The 17,108-nt window shown below is 40.2% G+C and overlaps 1 protein-coding gene across 3 annotated transcripts in view; it reads right to left on the reverse strand.

The window, feature by feature from the left end:
- rgs3a (regulator of G protein signaling 3a) overlaps positions 1-17,108 on the reverse strand; it is a 150,287-nt gene that overhangs the window by 118,166 nt on the left and 15,013 nt on the right. For 2 of the 3 annotated variants that reach the window (XM_086187490.1, XM_086187491.1), the window contains exons 8-9: positions 16,724-16,784; positions 12,222-12,312 (exon numbers count right to left, since the gene is read on the reverse strand). In XM_086187490.1, the coding sequence (XP_086043616.1) occupies positions 12,222-12,312; positions 16,724-16,784 (152 nt within the window). Of the gene's footprint in view, positions 1-11,329; positions 11,649-12,221; positions 12,313-16,723; positions 16,785-17,108 lie in introns of those variants that run through there. The other variant, XM_086187493.1, reaches the window with a different exon arrangement.

Genomic DNA, 17,108 nt, shown 5'->3' on the forward strand with positions numbered 1-17,108 from the left:
AAGTCAAAGATGTTGGCTGTCTTCTGTCAGCCGGTCTGACAATGAACAACATCTTGATTCTACTCAAGACCCTCTCCATCGCTCGCCCTCTTGATACTCAGTCACTCTTTACACTTCCTGTCACCCACAAACAAATAAACACTTCAGGAAGAGAGCTGAAAAGCCACAAAATGAGAAAGGCGACATGAGGCGGTTCAGCTTAAGCATCATGATGTATTTCTGAAGCCCAACCTGGAAGTTTGCATCACTATAAGTTCCCTCCAAGAAACCCATGTAGACTTCACGACGCGGGGACCAGGCTTTCAGCAATGCTAACTTACTCCTGAGTTTAGGTCCTTGAAACTGTTCACACCAATTGCATGGACTCGACTCATGTGTGGCATGGTACATTTTTCATGACTTTTGACGCAAAGATAAGTGGGTCACACCTTCGTATCTGATATTTCTGATGTCATGACACCAGATGTGACCTTTGCGACTTCAGAGTCCGAGGTTCAAAGAGGTTGTTTTAAGTGAACAACAAAATAAACCGCAGGCACAAAATAAAGACAGATTACTCCTCTCTAAAGTGTTAGTTATGTATCATAACTCCAGATTCTGACAGCGTAGACGTAGCCCTCAAAATGGAAGCTTTATTTCAGCTAGTATGTTATTATGATGTAAAATACAGACTAGAAGGGCACCGGGAGAGCACAGACCCCTGCCAAGACCAAAAGGCCTTCTATTATATGCAAGTCCACAAGTGAAAACATCCTATATATCTGGAAATATTTCTAAAACTTTAAGAAACATGCTCTTTTTCCATAAAGTTTTATGTGATAGTTCCTGAGATATCAGTGAAAATGTAAGAATAAAATCTTACAATGATTTTTTTTTTTAAAAAGTCATAAGGAAAACCATACTTGAGCCAACATTTTTTTTTTTTTTAATGGGGTCTTATATAGCCAATTTTCCACCCCACCAATAAAGTTTGATGAAAATCCTCCAGGTAGAGTTTATGCAATCCTGCTGACAGCTGTGATGACCCCTCTTGTTTCACCGCTCTGCTTGGCCTGTCTTACTGGCTCTTCTCTTCTTCCTATGCAGGAGACAGCCAAGCAGACTAGAGGTCATCGGCTGGATGATGTTCACCTGGGATGTGAGGCAGGGGAAGCTTTAATGTTCTCTCTCTCTCTCTCTCTCTCTCTCTCTCTCTCTCTCTCTCTCTCTCTCTCTCTCTCTCTCTCTCTCTCTCTCTCTCTCTCTCTCTCGCTCTCTCTCTGCTGATAAAAAAAGTGTCAAGTTTGTTTTTCTTTTTTTTCTCCATTTCACCCTGAAAAAACAGAGCTGGATGAAAGACGGTTTCTCTCAGGATCAGGGTATAAAACCCCTATGGATAAAAAAAAAAAAATGGATTGTTTACGATATTGAGGCATTACAACTGGAGTGCAATAAAACAGAAGTTTAAGACTGTTATAAAAAATTTGAGTTGAGAGTGGCTTTGATCACTTGCAGCAACAATTCACCAGACTCAGGCAGATAATGACGGGGCTCAGTCTTCAGTTTATGCTGCTACCTTTTCATGGTGTATGTGCCGATGAAGCACTTATTAAATCTGCAGTCTGTCTGGCAATCGAAGCCAAAGTGAGAGCCGGATGGGAGTCACGACAACTGTTTGCAAAAGAGTTATCATGCAGACAGGTGATAAACACTTATAATGCGGGAGTGACTCAAACTAACATTTGTATGCTTTTTTCATACAGTTTTATTTGCACAATGTTGGCAGGGCAGCGAGAGTGAATTTGAAGGGTCTCACTGTTCCCTGTGGGAATGACTTAATTTAATTCAGAGCTACAGAACGTTGCGGGGATGATGGAACTATTAAGAAGTATCAGCATGGGTTCCCTCAACCAAAAATAGATGTAATTTTTCATTGGATTTAGAATTATTGCTGAAAACTATCTTTGTGGCAAACAAAATTTGACAAGACTGAGACAGGTTTATCAAACCTTTTGTTGACATCTGGCCATTTACCAGACAAGTCACATCCAAAACATCTGGACTGACTTGGAAACATTTGGGATAGATTAAGCTCAAGAAGTTCAAGATGGACTACGAAACATGTCGGCTGAATTGTATTCTTTTCACACTGGGTGGACCTAATTATGCTGCATTCTAGGACAGAGAAACTAATATTCAAATCAGATGGTAGGCCAGATGTGTAGAAAGCCCTCAGGGTTTTTAAAGCATACATATCAACCCATTGTCCTACTTCTAATAGGCTACAGCAGGACATCAATGAGAAAAACCTTTTAGATCTGATAATTATTATGAGGAGGTATTCTTTAACCTGACCGCAACAATTTTATGTGTTTCCAATTACAAATTTAGCGTGCTGGCAGACCCAGAAGAGACGAATCAAGTATTCTAGTATATTAAAACAAAAGCTGAATATCATACAACTCCAGAATATGTATTGAAAATGTACTTTGTTCCCAATGAAGATACCAAGGATTCCTATTATTTTATTCGCCTCTGTAAAACCCCAAAGTAGGACATGCACATAATATAATACAAAAATCACGATTGTAAATGGACGCGCAGGTAATGGATGTATGGTTTATGCTTGAGTTCCCTGCTCGCCGACAACATTTCAAATATAACAGCAGAGTAACCTTCAGAATTAAAATCTGGAGCGAGAATGACAGGTATTTATTTGTTCTCTGATTCTATGTGGTAGCAACCACAGACTCATTTATGCACAGCACAATAAAACAAGAAGACACTGTGACCACTTTTGGGCATTCTGGGTACAAATTAAAAAAAACAAAACAAAACAGCATTTAATGCATTTTTATTTTCCATTTCTATACTGAGCAAAACAAAGACAGCCAGAAGGGATTATGTCATCTGTCTGTCCCTGATAGAGATTTGTGAAAAGAAAGAGGAGATAGAAATATTCAAAGAGGGATTTCATTTATAACACAGCCTGAATACATCACCAAATTATTCAAATCATTTACTTCAACAATTACCTGACGTCACGCAGCCAAATTATAAAACCTTTTTTGTGCTCCTGTTTTTCAAGTTCAAGTCAAAGTTAAAATATGTCGGGGGGGGGGGGTGGTGAAAAGTGTCTTTCTTGCAAATGCTGCTCATAAAAGTGTTTGTGTGTGTGTGTGTGTGTGTGTGTGTGTGTGTGTGTGTGTGTGTGTGTGTGTGTGTGTGTGTGTGTGTGTGTGTGTGTGTGTGTGTGACACACTGTGGTCGTTGCGTACCTTCGACCGGTCACCAGTAGCTCTTTTCCCACCAGCCTTTCTGGCAGGTAATGGCAGGTTAAACACAGGTGTGAGTGATCTCATCAATTATGGTGCTCCACCATTTCATGTCACGGCCATTCTAATTAGACAGCAATAGCCGTCACACAATAGCAGGACCCTGGACAATGGAACGGAGCCATAATTAATTACATCAGTTACACCTGTGTTTAATCTGTCAAAATGTCGACTGAGAAAAAATTGAAACGTTATCAGATTAATGGATTGTATCATCAATACTCCAGCTTTTCCTACTGTGACGTGAAACATTCGTTACAGGTTAATTGGCTGTGGTGAACTCATGTATAACTACAGCCATCAGCGACCTGAAGGGTTAATAAACCCTTTTCACAGCAGAAGTTTTTCACTTGTTAAAGCAGGAAAAGGGCAGTTGGAATTAATAAGATTCAAATTAGCTTGCCGTTGTCAGGGCTCTCAAAATGTGTCTCTGTTTAATTCACAACCCAATTTTAAGTGAACTGTGAAAATGTCGCAAAACTAAATCGACTGGTTTGGAGCTAATTAGAAAAACAACATAATGCCACCAGAAGATGGCAATGTTTCACATGAATGATTAATAAAGTAAAGAGAAAGAGCTTCTTATTAGCAAAAAATGGATGTCTTCAGGAATTACCCTCAGTAATTGGGCAAGTTCAATGATTTCGAAGTATCTGCAGTATTGGACATGCTGGCAAGGTACAATGGTCCTGGAAGCAGCGGGTCACCTAACAATCTGAGTTAAAGATTCACTACGTCAGACCTGATTCAAATTAGGGCCTTCCAACTCCTGTTCTGCTTTTTTTTTTTTTTTTTTTTTTTTTTAAAGGTTAAATCAAACTTCAGAACAAATTAAGAAACATTTTTTCTAAAACTTGTGCAGTCAGGCTGTGTAGATTCTCTAAACCTTCATACTCAATTAGACTGGCAGGAGGTGTTTTGACAGCGTTGTGTAAGCGTTTTGAATGGATACTTATAAATTTTGCTCATTCATTTGTTGCAAACATGAGAAGGTGGGTACTTCATCCATCTCTGTTCAATCAATATGAAGCTACATGCAGGTGACAGTTATGATTTTTGGAGCAGGCTGGATAGGCTTCCAACAAATGCAATGCCAAAACTCAGCTGTTTGACATGAAAATCAACCTCTGAAGCTGCTTGGTTTACATTCCCGATTTTCAACCATATAGTAACAAAAACATCAAGTAAAAACGGCAGCCCCCGTCACTTCCTCTAACAGTCCACGCACTGTTCCCTCCACCTCTTTATACAGATATTTAGCACTTATTATTGATGATGTGATGTCCTACTTTCGGTCATATTTTTTGATAATTTTGCCGCATCAACCTTTTTTCTACTGTCAAACTTCAAAACTGCACATCAAAATAAGTTGATGGGAGCCCAGCAACTGACATGGTAATGGGACATCTGATAAAACCCGTTGTTAATGTACTTTTCCTACTTTAACATGTCAAAATTTTCAATGTGAAAATGATGTGTTAACCAGAATTAAGTTTAAAGTTATTTATTTCCATAGTCCATGACAAGAGATCCAATTTCTCTTTGAAGTACTCAAGGACACGTCATGAATTTTTCCCCAGACGTGAAAATAGTAAGCCATATTGCCTGCTGACAATGTCAAAGGAGCGGAACAAGACAGCAGCTGAGAGCGTCTAAGCTATCGGGTCAAATGCTTCATGTCAGATCAAGCAGACGTCAGCCAGAGGTCATTGCTACCCTTCAGAACAAGCATCAGTAGCATGGCACATCACACATCGCCACAGACGTGTCTCACATAATCACACACACACACACACACACACACACACACACACACACACACACACACACACACACACACACACACACACACACACACACACACACACACACACACACCAGTGTCAAAATAATGCAAAAATAACAGTCTTCTTCAATGCCCATTCTCATCTGTTTGTTTGTGTCTTACTCTGTAGATTATAAAGCAGCTTACCATCTGGAGGAGAGTGTGTAGGTGTGTTTGTGTGTGCATGTGTATATCTATCAGTATGCCTGGGTTAGCGCTAGTGGAATATGAAAAATGGCATGTGTATTTATGATGTAAATATCATCTCGGAGGGAAGGTAGACCCAAAACACAGGGGTCGGAAGGAACCGAAAAATGGAGATATCTCCACCAAGGCCGTATGCTCACCTGCCACATTTTCTATCTATTATCTTCAACTTTTTACGTTATGCTGTTAAGAGACAGACAAAATAATGGCATTGATCACCTTATTTTATCAGTGGAGGTAAAAAATAAACCACAGTGGAAAAAACAGGTACTGTCTTTCAAAGAAAACTAGCAATCTGTCTGAGAAAACTAGTTAGCAAGAGAAATTCAGGTCGACAAATCAGGGTACATGGAACAAGCATATAGAACAATGGGACTGACAGGAGCTGGCACTGAAAAATGAACTAAAATACAAACTGAACTAATGACACAACAAGAAGCAGGTGAGGAAAAAACAAGAGCCGATTGGGTATGAAACAATAGGAACAGGGGCGGGGCTGACAAGGACTGATTAACGAACAATACGCAGCTTAATATAATAGCAGACAGGAAGTTAAATAAGATAAGGCCTATGAGGGACGTACATTTCAAATTAAAACAAGGAGAAAGTCACTAAACCAGCATTTGAAACAATAAAAGTCCACAACCCAAAGCTGCTTTCATACAAATAGACGACCTGACCCACATTATTAACTTGTTGGAGGAAATTCATTTGTCTTAGTTAAAAATACACCCTTACTTGTCACGGTGATATCCACTGACACACTGCGTGAGCCAAAATAAGAAAAGCCGTGTTCTTCAAACACTTTTTTTCTTTCATCAATTCAGGGTTTATCCTCTTTCTCTCTTTCACTTCAGCGACACACCCTGTCATTCCATTGTCCTTCACAAACCTGACACTGGCTTCTCAGCATCAGGGAAAACTTGCTAAGATTCCATTAAAAGTAGAATCATCATCTCAAAAAAGGCTCTATAAAAGTATTTCTTGCCTCACATAAAAAAAAAACAAGGCATTGTACTCTTTGTGCACACAATTACAAAAGTCAGGATGTTGGCAGCATTCTGTTTGAAATAAACATCCAAATGTCTTTTCAAGCTCTAAATATGACAGGCATGCCATCTTATTTTTGTTTTTAGCTATTTCATGACAAATCGACTTCTCTGCAAATTCACAAGCCTGAAAACAAATGCTGAATATCTGCATTTTTCCACTTCTCTAGTAGTTAATATTTTAATGCATGTAACATTATGTGCATTATAAGTGGAGGACGAGCGCAATCCAGACTAATTCATTTCGATAAGAAGTTACATTCAATTATTCTTTTTAAAAAATTTTTGATAAGTTTAACTTCAAGTATTCAGTGACTGGGGGAATCCTGTTGATGAGTAAAAAAATTTCCAGTCACAAAAAAAAAGTGTATATACTGTAATATAACCACACCTACCACCTAGAGAAATTAAACACATATCAGTACAAGTACTTTACTGAGATGTATTCAATTAAGAAAAAGACTGTTTTCCTTCACCTTTTCTACCACAGTAACAGTCTTACGCTTGTCGCTCATTTGTGTTTTCTGCAACAAGAGTATATACTCAATTCTGCTGGCATATTTGGTGTTCATTCCATATCCTTCAATTTGTTGAAACAGATGTGCTTATAATTTTCCTGCATTTTTAAAACACACTTTATTATCCTTAAAATTAACACTAATTGGAATGTCACTCCCTATACATCAAATATATCGTTTGGCTGCCATTCATAGGCAGCTTTCCCATATTTCAGCACTCAACTCGTGTTAAATAAAATTAAGATGACAGGCCTTTTATTGCAGCCCCACAGTGTAATTAGCTGTCAACACTTAGCAAATAGGGAGTCTGAAACACGCAAAAATGTCACTCTAGCACAATGGACCTGCAGAGTAAAGAGTACAACCGCACAATAAACTTGCATGTGTTCTCTGTCATCTTTGTGGAAAAACAACATTTACCATAAACGAAAGGCCACTTGTCATTATGGTGCATCCAACCCAAAATATATTAAAGGACTGTTATAATCTAAGCGTACTGGACCAACTCATCTCTCATTAAGTTTCACCCAGACTGTGTGGCACTCAGCCTCACGGCAATTCATTTAATCTGAGGGTGTAAATCTTAAAAATGTCTTTGGGTCAAAAATGCAACCTGTTTTTGTAGAAAACGCTTCAATTATTTCCCGACACTTGACCATATTTGGTCAAGGGGGTCAAGCGAAGAACGGCTGAGACACACTGCTGTACCTCCATAGTGACTGACATGTTGGAGCAATCACGAGTTTGCCGCACCGTAAAGCAACTTCATTGTGTTATTCACTCTAAATGAGACCATAGTTAACAAACTTAAACTCATGCTGTTTTGAACACTCGAAACTTGCAACTTCATTAGCTAAATGCTTACTGGAGTGATAAATGAAGTGCTCGTGCTAGATAATTAAGACTTTTTGCAACTGTGGACTTGCCTCCTGCTAGCAATAATTTTTTTTTTTTTTTTAAATCAAGAAAGTCTTTTAGACCAGGAAACTACATTTTCTACAGTTTATGGTCATGATGAAACATGTTCCTCAGCATGGCTCAGTGACATATTTTGGATATCCTAAGTGAACTATTACCCTCTTTCCAAAGTCATTCAAGGGCCTGTTCAGAGTCTTTGACTTAACGCTGCACCGGTCTTTCACATTTCAACAGGCAAAATCACCGGATTTCAAAAGGAAAAACTGGTTCCAGAGGTCTGGTTCTGGTGCCAACATCACTGTGCTGGTCTAAAACTAAGAGCTGCTTAGCCAGTGGCTTGAGTCAGAACTGAGTGATAGCCATTTTTAACAGAACAAACCCATCATCTTCTTCCTAATACAAAAACCAAAACAAAACCAGTGCTTGTGTACTGACTTGAAGCAGCAGCAGTCCATGGAGAAAACAAACTATCAGCCTGCACTTGTGACTTGTAAGGAGGTGATGTAACCAGCAGTGATGGTAGCATTGCTGGGTAAGAGGCGACCACAGTCATACGCAGTGACATAGTAGCTCAATTGCGGCTCGTAAATCTGATGAAAAGCAAAGTGCTTCTTACAAAAATCCCAATTTCAACCATTTTCAAAACTAGCACCCGCACCAACCCAGAACCAGCACCACATTCACCTTGGTGGATGGACAGGAGATATATTTGATCTTCTCATTAGGTCACACTGATCATGGGTAAATGGGCCACTTGCTTCCAGGTCCAACATATTCTGGCGGGAGGGATTTTGGCATGTTGCTGCTTTTGCTCAGATCTGGCACGAGTCTCTTGAGTGAGAGATTAGTCAGACAAACTGGTCCATTTACCATGGATCAACCAAGTAGAGCCATATACGATGATGATGATGATGATGATGATGATGATGATGATGATGATGATGATGTCAACAATATTGCTGGATGTATAATGCTCTTTTTTCACAATTTATGGTAAAGTATATGTATGAGCAAAGAAAACTGAAACAAAATTGGACGGTATCTGCAGATACGGATGATGTGCCGATATTGGCGCATGTCTCTAAACCAAATCACATCAAAATACAATTATACCTGCCAGTTCTTCCCAATTAGTGAAAGCAATCTTACACCTAAACTGGTAAACGGTAAAATATGTTGTTTTAAGGACAAATGAATAACTATACATTGTGAATTTATAATCAACATGTGATTGTAAATTCCCAGTACTTTGGCTTATTTCATTAAAATTAGCCGTCTCATCTTGTGCCGCCTCCACTGCTTCACCTGTTGGTCGCCTGCCTTAAGCACATACTGTGCCATAATTCTGTCTAGGGAGTTACAAAAACAGAATACGCAAACAACACACACCATCACAGCTCCTCCTGAGCACCAAATGAGACTGTGAATAATCCTAATTATAATCAAACAAATATTGTCTTGCTAACTGGCAGTAAATATTTTAAACAGAATATGGTTCTATTCGGGGGGGGACCTGGTAAGTTTTAACCTGCAAGTAAATTTGAAGTTAGGAGAACAGCATGATGATACAGCAGCAAAAAAATGATAAATTGCCCTTGAATGCATTGTAGTTCAAAATCACTGTGAGCCTGCCAAGCCTCCAGCTTGCCTCTATTTTGTGGAATTTCCCTTGATGATACACAGTGTGTATTATATATCACAGTTCTATATGCGGTTGCAGCTACAGTACAGCACTAGGGATCAAACTGTCTATTGAGTAAAAGCCTCTTTGAATTCTGCCACATTAAAGAGGAAATAAACAAACAGATAAATGATGCTCAAGTCCATCTGACAGATATACAAGTGAATACAGAGAGAACAGACATGCACAGCGATATTCCAATGAATGGGATGTTGGTCATTTCCATGTTAGTGCATGCCATTGTGCAGCAGTGCCGACATGGCCTACATTCTGCCAGCTGGCCTGGCAACACTCAAGTGCATGCATGAGTATGCACACCCCCCACGCGCACACACACAAACACATATAAACACATACATATGAATCAAATGAGACAGTAGTGGGGCAGCATTGCCATGGTGGAAGATGAAAACATTCTAAATCCATTAATACAGTCTGGTAAGTTGTGTTTGTGTGTTGTTGTTTTCCAGGACATCCTGTCATCCTAAAACTTCCTGAACAGAGTGGTGCAGGAATGAGTTTAAACTAGAAATAAGTTGGCATTGTTGAACGTCAGGTTCCCTTCGTATCTGAGTCAGCGGGATATTTGAATGAAATGAGGTCTGTGGTTAACACAAGCTTAAGATGTTTTACTGTTTGTTTCTACACAGCATAAAATAGGTCAGTAAATGGCTCACTGGGGAATTTCGAAGTTTCTTCAAATGGCAGGTGCAAACAAATGGCTAAGCAAGCATGAACATTAAACATCATCAGGCCGAAAACTAGTTAGAAAAGCTAGTTGGGGTGGTGTGTAAGTCATGCATGGTCTGCGTAGAGTGTGTTTGCTCAATGTTAGCTTTTTTCTTCATAAATAATAAAACTGGAGTTTGTTTCTGAAGAAACATAAAAGCATCATAAACATTTGTTTCAACACAGAGCTTACTTTCAGCAGTAATCCAGAATCTAGTGTAAAAATCCCATGGGCTTTTGCTCGAGGGAACCTACAGTGATGCTACCATCCAGGCTGGCCTACAAAAATACATCCATCCATCCATTTTCTATACCATTTATCCGTTAAGGGTCACGGGGGGGGGCGGAGCCTATCCCAGCTGACATTGATTGAGATGCGGGGTTCACCCTGGACACGTCGCCAGTCCATTGCAGGGCCATCAGGAGCAATTAGGGGCTCAGTATCTTCTACAAAAACACACTGTCTCTACTCCAATGTTACCATTAATGTTAAATGGGTGTCACGGTTGAATATCAGTCAGGATCTCCTCATGCAAACCTTGTAATAGTTTCCTGCTGCCTGTCTTGTCCAATCTGATACTCATGTCCCAGTTCCATCCACAGAAGCATAAAACTAATTTTAAAGTTGTATGAGGCAGATTAGCCTAGTTCAGCCAAGCAGTGTAAATTGGGATGGGTAAGCTAGCGTCCTATGATATTACCATCACTCTCATAACCTAGAATGGAAACTGGGGGGGAATAAACAAAGGAAAGTCAACGGTACAGAGAATGAGAAGGTTTGTAAAAGTGTGTGTGGGTGAGCACCTCAATGAGTGCTGATGTAAAATCGGTGAGCCAAGCTCCTGAAAGCAATTACGACCAGTTGAGCACAGCTATCTGAAGAGCATTGACAGATTAGCAGCAAAAATAAATTCTGCAACAACAAAAAGGAACAGGATAAATGATGTGATGATGGGAACATGGAGGGAGGAGGTTGCAATAGAAGTTAGGAGAGAACAGCATCTATTGAAAAAAAACACGGTTTACTGCTTTGCAATGTAACACGCAACTTCTAAAATACATTCATATGACACAGATGTGGTACTCACCTAGTCTAGGCTGCCGTTATGGCTGGCACTGAGTAGCATAACTCCAACACACACACACACCACCACCACCAACAAAAACAGCGTGAAATTACGAGTCCACATAAGGAGTGGACATGCTCGAAGGTGCCGAGGAAAAAAAAAACTCAAAATTTCCAAACAAATGTGTCAGAGTGTGAATGTGCGTGTGAGTTGAGTGGGTGTGTGTATGTATGTGTGTGTGTGTGAGTGTGTGTGTGTGAGTGTGTGTGAGTGTGTGTGTGTATGTGTGTGTGAGGGGAGATCCACTCCAGTAGCAAACAGTATGGGAGAGCTCCGTCTCTCTCTGGCAACTGTGACGCGGCAGGCTTTTGTCCAGACCCCTCCCTCCCTCCCTCCCTCCCTCTCTTCCACTCTTACTGTCTTTCCCTCATTCGCTCACCCAAACCCTCTCTCTTTCCCTCTCTTAATCCCTCACTTCCCCACCTCCTGACCCATAGACGGATGAAGAGCTGCAAGCCTGTCACACTCCAAGCATGAAAGCCTTTGGATATGTCGTGTTACACGATTTTAACATTAACCGTCTGTGATACTTCTCTTATATGAGGTAAAATCTAACAATCATCAGATTTTACCGTCTGGATTTAATTCCTTTTGCTTTGCTGTTGAAGATCATTTTAAAATCATGACATTTCTTCTTTTGCCTTGTGTCTCATAAAAAAAAAAAAACTTTCCATTTCTTACTGAGGAAAATGTGGCTTAAATACAGCAAAAAGTATGATTCAAAATGCTTATCTGATTAACAAAAACAATTTACTTACAATTTCATACCGGTTTGATATTCAGTCCTCAAACATAACTCATGACGGATGACTCATTCTGATTAATCATTAATTATTAAGTCAATCAAACTTACCGTTGATGTGGAAGTTGTCTTGTGAGGACACTTTAAGATGTTTCTTCCTCCCCAGCTCCTCCCCAAGTAGATAGTACCATCCTTGAACCTCCTACAACACACACCAAGATTTGTGTGTGTAAAGCACACAGGCATACATGTATGCATGAGTGCTGCAACTTGCAGCTTTGGGATTCAACCTAATGAGAAATATATATATATAAAAAATCATATAAATGTATAAAACACTCTTCTGTGTGAGAGTATACACGTGTTGTACAGACACACACAAACACACAAAGGCAAGGATGCAAACACACAAACCGTCTCGATTTGCTTTCTCCTCCAGGGCTGCAAACACACACACACACACACACACACACACACACACTCACTCGCACGGCTGGCAGTGCTTTAGCTTATTCCAGCAGCTGATGCCCTCGCTTCTGCACTTCTGCCTTGTAAGCCAGATGGTGTGTGTGCATGTGCATGTGCATGCGCATGTGCGTGCATGTATGTACATGTTTTTGCAACTACTGTATGTGTGTTACATAAAGCTATGGGGGCTGTGTCAGAGCGGGTGTGATCAGTAATCTGAATGATGCGGACACACTTGCATACAAGGACGTGACAATTCTGTGATAAGCCCTGACATTATTTCACTCACAGATTTATTACAGCACACACACACACAAACACACAAACACACACACACACACACACACAAACTGCCAGCCCACTCTATTGTACTAAATAATGTGATGCCATGGACATTGACAATAATCTCCGTTTTAAAAGCATCTTATCTGAGTGGACAGATTTCTGCAGGCAGTGGGACAAGGCGTGCAGTGGGGGGGGGGGGGGGGGGTGCTTGTGTAGTGGAAGGGGGGGAGGGGAGGGCATTATGTCCTGAAAGTCAGGGAGGGATTTACACCATCCTTCAAACTATATCCTGCCCATGGAGGGAGAAAAGTGGGAATTTGTAAAAGATTGAAGCAGCAGTTCGTCAGCAGGGAGAGCAATGAGAGAAGATGAGTGAGAGGCAAACAAAACTCAGCTTGGTAGTTCAAACAAAAGGTGAAAAGATGACAGGATGTGACAGGCGGGCAACAAAAAAAACATACGCTCTGAACACTTCAGAGATAAAACAAGAACACAAAGGCAGAGAGATCAATCATAATATAGCGTGAGATGGAGAGGATGAGGAGATGTAACTCCCTGAGACTAGCAGCTAAAATCGCTCTCATTAGCATATTAAGCCAATTAAATATTAATTTATATAAATGTTAGAGGAAGGAAGCTTTGAGCTCTTCTAAAATGAACTTCCTTGATGTGGAGTGTTTTCCTCATGGACATAAATGGTTGGTAGAGACAACAAGAGGTTATTGTGTTCATTTTCTAAATTAAATTCCTAAACATCAGCTTAAGATTTTCAAGTGGTTAAAAAAAGAAAGAAAGAAAGCACAGTTTTTTTTTCCCTCCTGCATTCTTTATAATCAAGGACAGGTCTTAGCCAGTTTGAAAGGATATCGAGTGTGTTGGTACTTTATACCATAAAAGTACAGAATGTGTTCTCTGTGGGTGGTGTGCAGATACATGATAACTGCATTAGAAACCACTGATTTTGGAGTTGTTACTGCACTAACTACGATAGGTTTTATTTTTTAATGTGAATATGAGGTCGGCTGCAGGAGGACAATGGAAAAATCTCCAAAGGCAGAGAAAGAACGGTTGGATAAATTGGAGTTGAATAATTAATGAGTGAAGAAAAGCATTTATGTAAAGTACAACTTATTAGAAGGAGAAGGAGGAGGGGGAGGTGAAACCTATTACTTGTTATAAAGCTGGAGAACATGCAACTCTTGGACCTTGTGTTATATGACCTGAGACTTTTTTTTTTTTTTAATCATGACGAAGGCTGGAGGAAGAAGCGAGTGTCACCGCAGTGAGAAAAAAGGTCACCCAGGAAGTGCTTGTTGGGGAGGAGGCGAAAGGGTGTGCTTGTAATACTTTTCTAATTAAAGTTTTAAATTAGCCAATGGAAGACGATAAGATAACCTGAACAAAAAACTCATTACCTCGACATATGGGGGCAAATGTCTTGTTATCATGAAATAATTACTCAGTATTCCAAAATAGTGCAGCTTTTTACCCCATGAGCGAAAGTCAATTTAACTAGTTATGCTGAGATTAAAAACATTGGTTAATGAAATAATACCCATTATCACAAGAATATGGCATAAAACCTTCTTTTCAGGTATGACTTTTCTCAGCTTCTGTACTTTGTTCATATTTAGTCCATGACTCCATTGTCATAAATGCCTAAAAGAATACAAAACAGCCCCTTTTCAGTTGGCGAACATTAAATCGGCCCATCCCAGGCAACATTGGCAATCAACCAAACCACCAGAAATGCAGAGTAATTAAAGCTATGCTGGTCTGCAGGCTATAACCATATTTAATGTTTTTCCAGCCAGTACTGGGCATCCTGCCATCACAGCCGGTACTCTGCTTACTGATCAGCCAGTTCAACATCCGTTCAGCACCACCTGCTTTACTGTGTTTTAATGTGGGAAAATGATCGATACAACATCTCTTCATTTCTTTGTTTGTGTTGCCAGATATGGATAAAAGCGTGAAATTATGCTTAAATTGTGGCTCACTAACACTAACTAGCAGATATCATGTGATATGTGCATCATAATGACAAGAGCTCTGATTACGTAGAACATTGGAGGCGATTTAATTTGTCTTCTCCTCTACATGCACCCAAGTGTGTGTTCTTTCCTGAGGTCAGTGTATCTTTTTATCGTTTGCAATGGGAGTGCAGCATTATTGCACTCCGCCACAATGCCAGCAGCATAACGAGGCTCTGGGTGTCTATTCTGCTCTGAGGGCTTGCTATTTATTTCTTGTCGCAGCAAGTCTGTCCCCGTCACTTATAACTCAGCCGTCCAATTACAGTTGAGGAGGGGCGGGACAAACACCACAAAGACTATCCGTCAGGTCTTACATGTTTAAGTACTGAACAACAATGGAGGAGCTACTGAACTTGTTGAGAGGTTTCCTCATCTACAAAGTTTCATGACGCCAAACAGACCAGGGAAAGGATCTTCTCTACCTGTGTGGTTCAGCCTTGATTTCATCCAGACGAAACCCTTTACTTTTAATTCCATATCAAAACCAAATTATCTGGCATCTGGTGTTTCCAGCTGGGAGAAACGGCTTTGGTGGACCCAGGACTTTACTGTCTGACCTTGACTCTTACGGGCTTCCTACATCCTTTTTTTTTTTTTTTTGCAATCGCTCAAGCACATTTTTGAAAAGAAAAAACAACAACTCACTTTTAGTTTGATCTGAAGGCTGAGAGAAAAAGAAGCAGTCACACATTTATATGGTACAAAGGTACATGGACACACACACTGATGCTGGAGGCTGATATGCAAGACACCAACTCATCAGGACTTAATAGTTTCAGTTTCTTGCTCAAGGACACTTTGACACCGTCTCCAGGGGATGACTGAACCAGCAACCCTCTGATTACTCAGCTGCTACAATATTTCCCGAGCCATGCCACTGGAAAAAGCCTTAGCAGTTTCCTTTTCGTCATGTGTCCGTCCCATTTGTGCTACTCCATCACTTCCATGCCAGTCTGTCTAAATCCCTTTCATTCACAACACTGACATCACTTCATTAGAGCGGCCCCGCCCACTTTCTCAGCTTATCAGCTCTCTTTTGAATATCATGGCGTCTCTGCTATTCTCTATCAAATATATACTATGTCACATCATTCCAGAGGTTCTTGAAAGCCATCCAAGGGGTACTCCAGACATCACACCTCCTCCTAATCTCCATCTGTTATTCCGGGTGTTTCTGGTGACTCATGAGAGTAGTTCCGTCTCCAGAATAGCTCCATTCCACCAGTGAGTCCACCCTGGGGAATTCTGTCCCATCACGTATTTCGATGCAAATTCTTCCTGTTTTTACTCAATAAAGTTATTTCTCACTCGATCTCTCCTTTTCACAAAGCATCTGGTTTAGCATTATCACACACAGTCGTTAATTCAGTATTTATTTCACATTTTTTCTGAATTACTCTCATAGAAAAAACATGCTTTTATGATTAATTATCCACATTCATTACTCCGGCACCAAATTAATATATAAATTAATTATCCTGAATTCCTGACACATGCACTTTAGGTGAACCTTAAATGTGTGTGTGCTTCACGTGACCTATAACATTTTAGTGTTTTGCTCTGGTATCTGGGGGCAACATTACTGTGCTGTAACACTGGTAACCCCGAAGTGTTTCCTCTAAACTATTAAGGTCACCGGAATTCATTCATACTGAAGTAACATGTTACATTCATGGTCTAATGGATGCACACACACAGACACACACATTACGCACACACACGCACACACACACACACACACACACACACACCGAGTTGAGAAGGGAACCAAGGACAACATCGATATGTACATGTTATGGGTATAACACATAACGTATAGCTCACCTCGTGTGCGTCCATAAGAGAGCGAACACCGAAACTCATACACCCCAGCAACACACTCATCCTATTGATACAAGAGAGGAATTTTTTAAAAAAAACCAAACAAACATAGTAGGATCACAATCAGTTCACAAGTAAAACCAGTGTATCATCATCTGTCATCAGAAACATGGGACCCAAAGAGAAAACACGTGTTAAAAATGGGATTCAACTGACATGGGGAACATACTTATTATTGTATTATCATAGTCATGGGGATGTAATGTGATGTGTGGGGCCAGCAGAAATGGTTGGGGGATGTTTGATTATGCATACATAAGCAAAACCATTTTCAACAACCTCCCAGGTGGACAGGACTTTAAATAGCTGGGAATGCTGTTTTTGTCGG

This window comes from Aulostomus chinensis, chromosome 19 (genome assembly GCF_037954235.1).
Source record: "Aulostomus chinensis isolate RoL2024-O1b breed Wild chromosome 19, RoL_Achi_v1.0, whole genome shotgun sequence".
Classification (NCBI taxonomy): domain Eukaryota; kingdom Metazoa; phylum Chordata; class Actinopteri; order Syngnathiformes; family Aulostomidae; genus Aulostomus; species Aulostomus chinensis.